The 1,578-nt window shown below is 37.1% G+C and overlaps 1 protein-coding gene across 2 annotated transcripts in view; it reads right to left on the bottom strand.

The window, feature by feature from the left end:
* Positions 1-1,578, bottom strand: part of LOC107592658 (cell adhesion molecule 2-like) — a 308,856-nt gene that overhangs the window by 116,989 nt on the left and 190,289 nt on the right. For both annotated transcript variants that reach the window (XM_016282197.1, XM_016282196.1), the window contains exon 2: positions 80-106. In XM_016282197.1, the coding sequence (XP_016137683.1) occupies positions 80-106 (27 nt within the window). The remainder of the gene's footprint in view (positions 1-79; positions 107-1,578) is intronic.

Raw genomic sequence — 1,578 nt, forward strand, 5'->3', positions numbered from 1 at the left:
GGGCCGAATGGCACATTGTTTATTGGGAGTTGTGTTCAACATAAATCATCCAGCTGCAAAGACAGAGAAGATAACTCACCTTTCACTTTGTTTTTCGTTGCCGCCTCTGAGAGCATGAAATGGAGAGGAGAGATGAAGGAACATGGATGAAGGGAAAAAGAGAGAGAGAGAAACAGAATGATTAAACAAGCCTTAAAGCATGAAATCCTCAGCATGTACTCCTCGAGTCTTCCATTAAAAAAGTAACAGTTGGCCCCAAAAAAAGAAAGCCATCATTGACGCCATAAACCCATGTGAACTTCTTTCTTTAGTGGAACACAAAATAAAGACTTTTCCATGCAATTACAATAAATGGAGGCTGAGGCTTTTAAGCTTCCAGGCCAATGTAAAAGCAGCATAAAGTATCTTAAAAGTAGTACATATGACTTATCAACTTAATTTCAAGTCTTCTGAAATCATGCAGTAAATGACTAAAGTGGTTTTTCACTCAAAATGTTGACTTCCATCCTAATTCTCATTCATATAGTCATGTTCACAAGAGTTCATGAGAGAATCAGTGTTCTTCGTTTCGTGAAATGCTCATTTTGAGTCAGATCTTTTCAACAAATCTTAATGATTTGTTCATGAATCTGTCTGATCTGATTATTTAATTCAACTGATTCAGCCTCCATTGAGTCTCACTGAATACATTGTCAGGTTGCTACTGTTAACAGCTCACTGGAAGGGAAAATATCAGTGAATATGGATAATTTCTTAACATAAAGCCATTGCGTGTTTTGTAATATATGACTTTGAACCCTGAACCCAGTTGCCATTCATTGAAACTGCAGGGAAAAGAGCGACTAGAACTTTGTGTTCCACAGAGTCCTGTGAACATCACAAGGAATAATGTAAATTTTTAGGTAAATTCTCCTGTTAATGCCTAGTGAGTTTACAGATGAAATACTACTACTTCTCTTTGTTCAGAGTTTCAAAGTTTGCTCATGTTTGAATGCATGAGCTTAATACTTTCATTATGCCTGACCTTCTGCTTTGCAAGCCGCCTGCCATAAACATCGCCTTGATGAGGAGCGTAACGGACATATTTTATAGCATGCGCCATCTGTATAGACTTCTTTATAGACCCAGTTGAATAATAATCATATGTAACCTTTCATTGTCAATATGCATATGGAACATCCATGATGAGGTGAGATTATAAGAGCTGAGATGACACTGCCACTATTTTTGTTGCATGGTGGAAAATGACAGACAAACCTCCATAAATGCATTTGCGGTGCTCAAGTTCGAATGTGATACATTCAAAGCGATGAATAATTTACAGGGAACACATTTTCTGACAACTTTTCTGACTTTCACAGCACATAGGGTGAAAAGTTCACAATATTTGGATGTAACAAAAGTCTGAAGCAGAAGATATCTCAAATATGCACTGTAAATAGATTCTGCACAATCTGAAGAATGCTTAAAGAGTTGTTTAGTAAAGACGACAACAGGAAGACTCCGTCTAAGTGAGCGAACTCAACTTAGCCTTAATAAAAAATATGAACATTGTAGCGTCTGGACCAATCAAACACA

This window comes from Sinocyclocheilus grahami, unplaced genomic scaffold (genome assembly GCF_001515645.1).
Source record: "Sinocyclocheilus grahami isolate Dianchi unplaced genomic scaffold, SAMN03320097.WGS_v1.1 scaffold156.1, whole genome shotgun sequence".
In the NCBI taxonomy this organism is placed as follows: domain Eukaryota; kingdom Metazoa; phylum Chordata; class Actinopteri; order Cypriniformes; family Cyprinidae; genus Sinocyclocheilus; species Sinocyclocheilus grahami.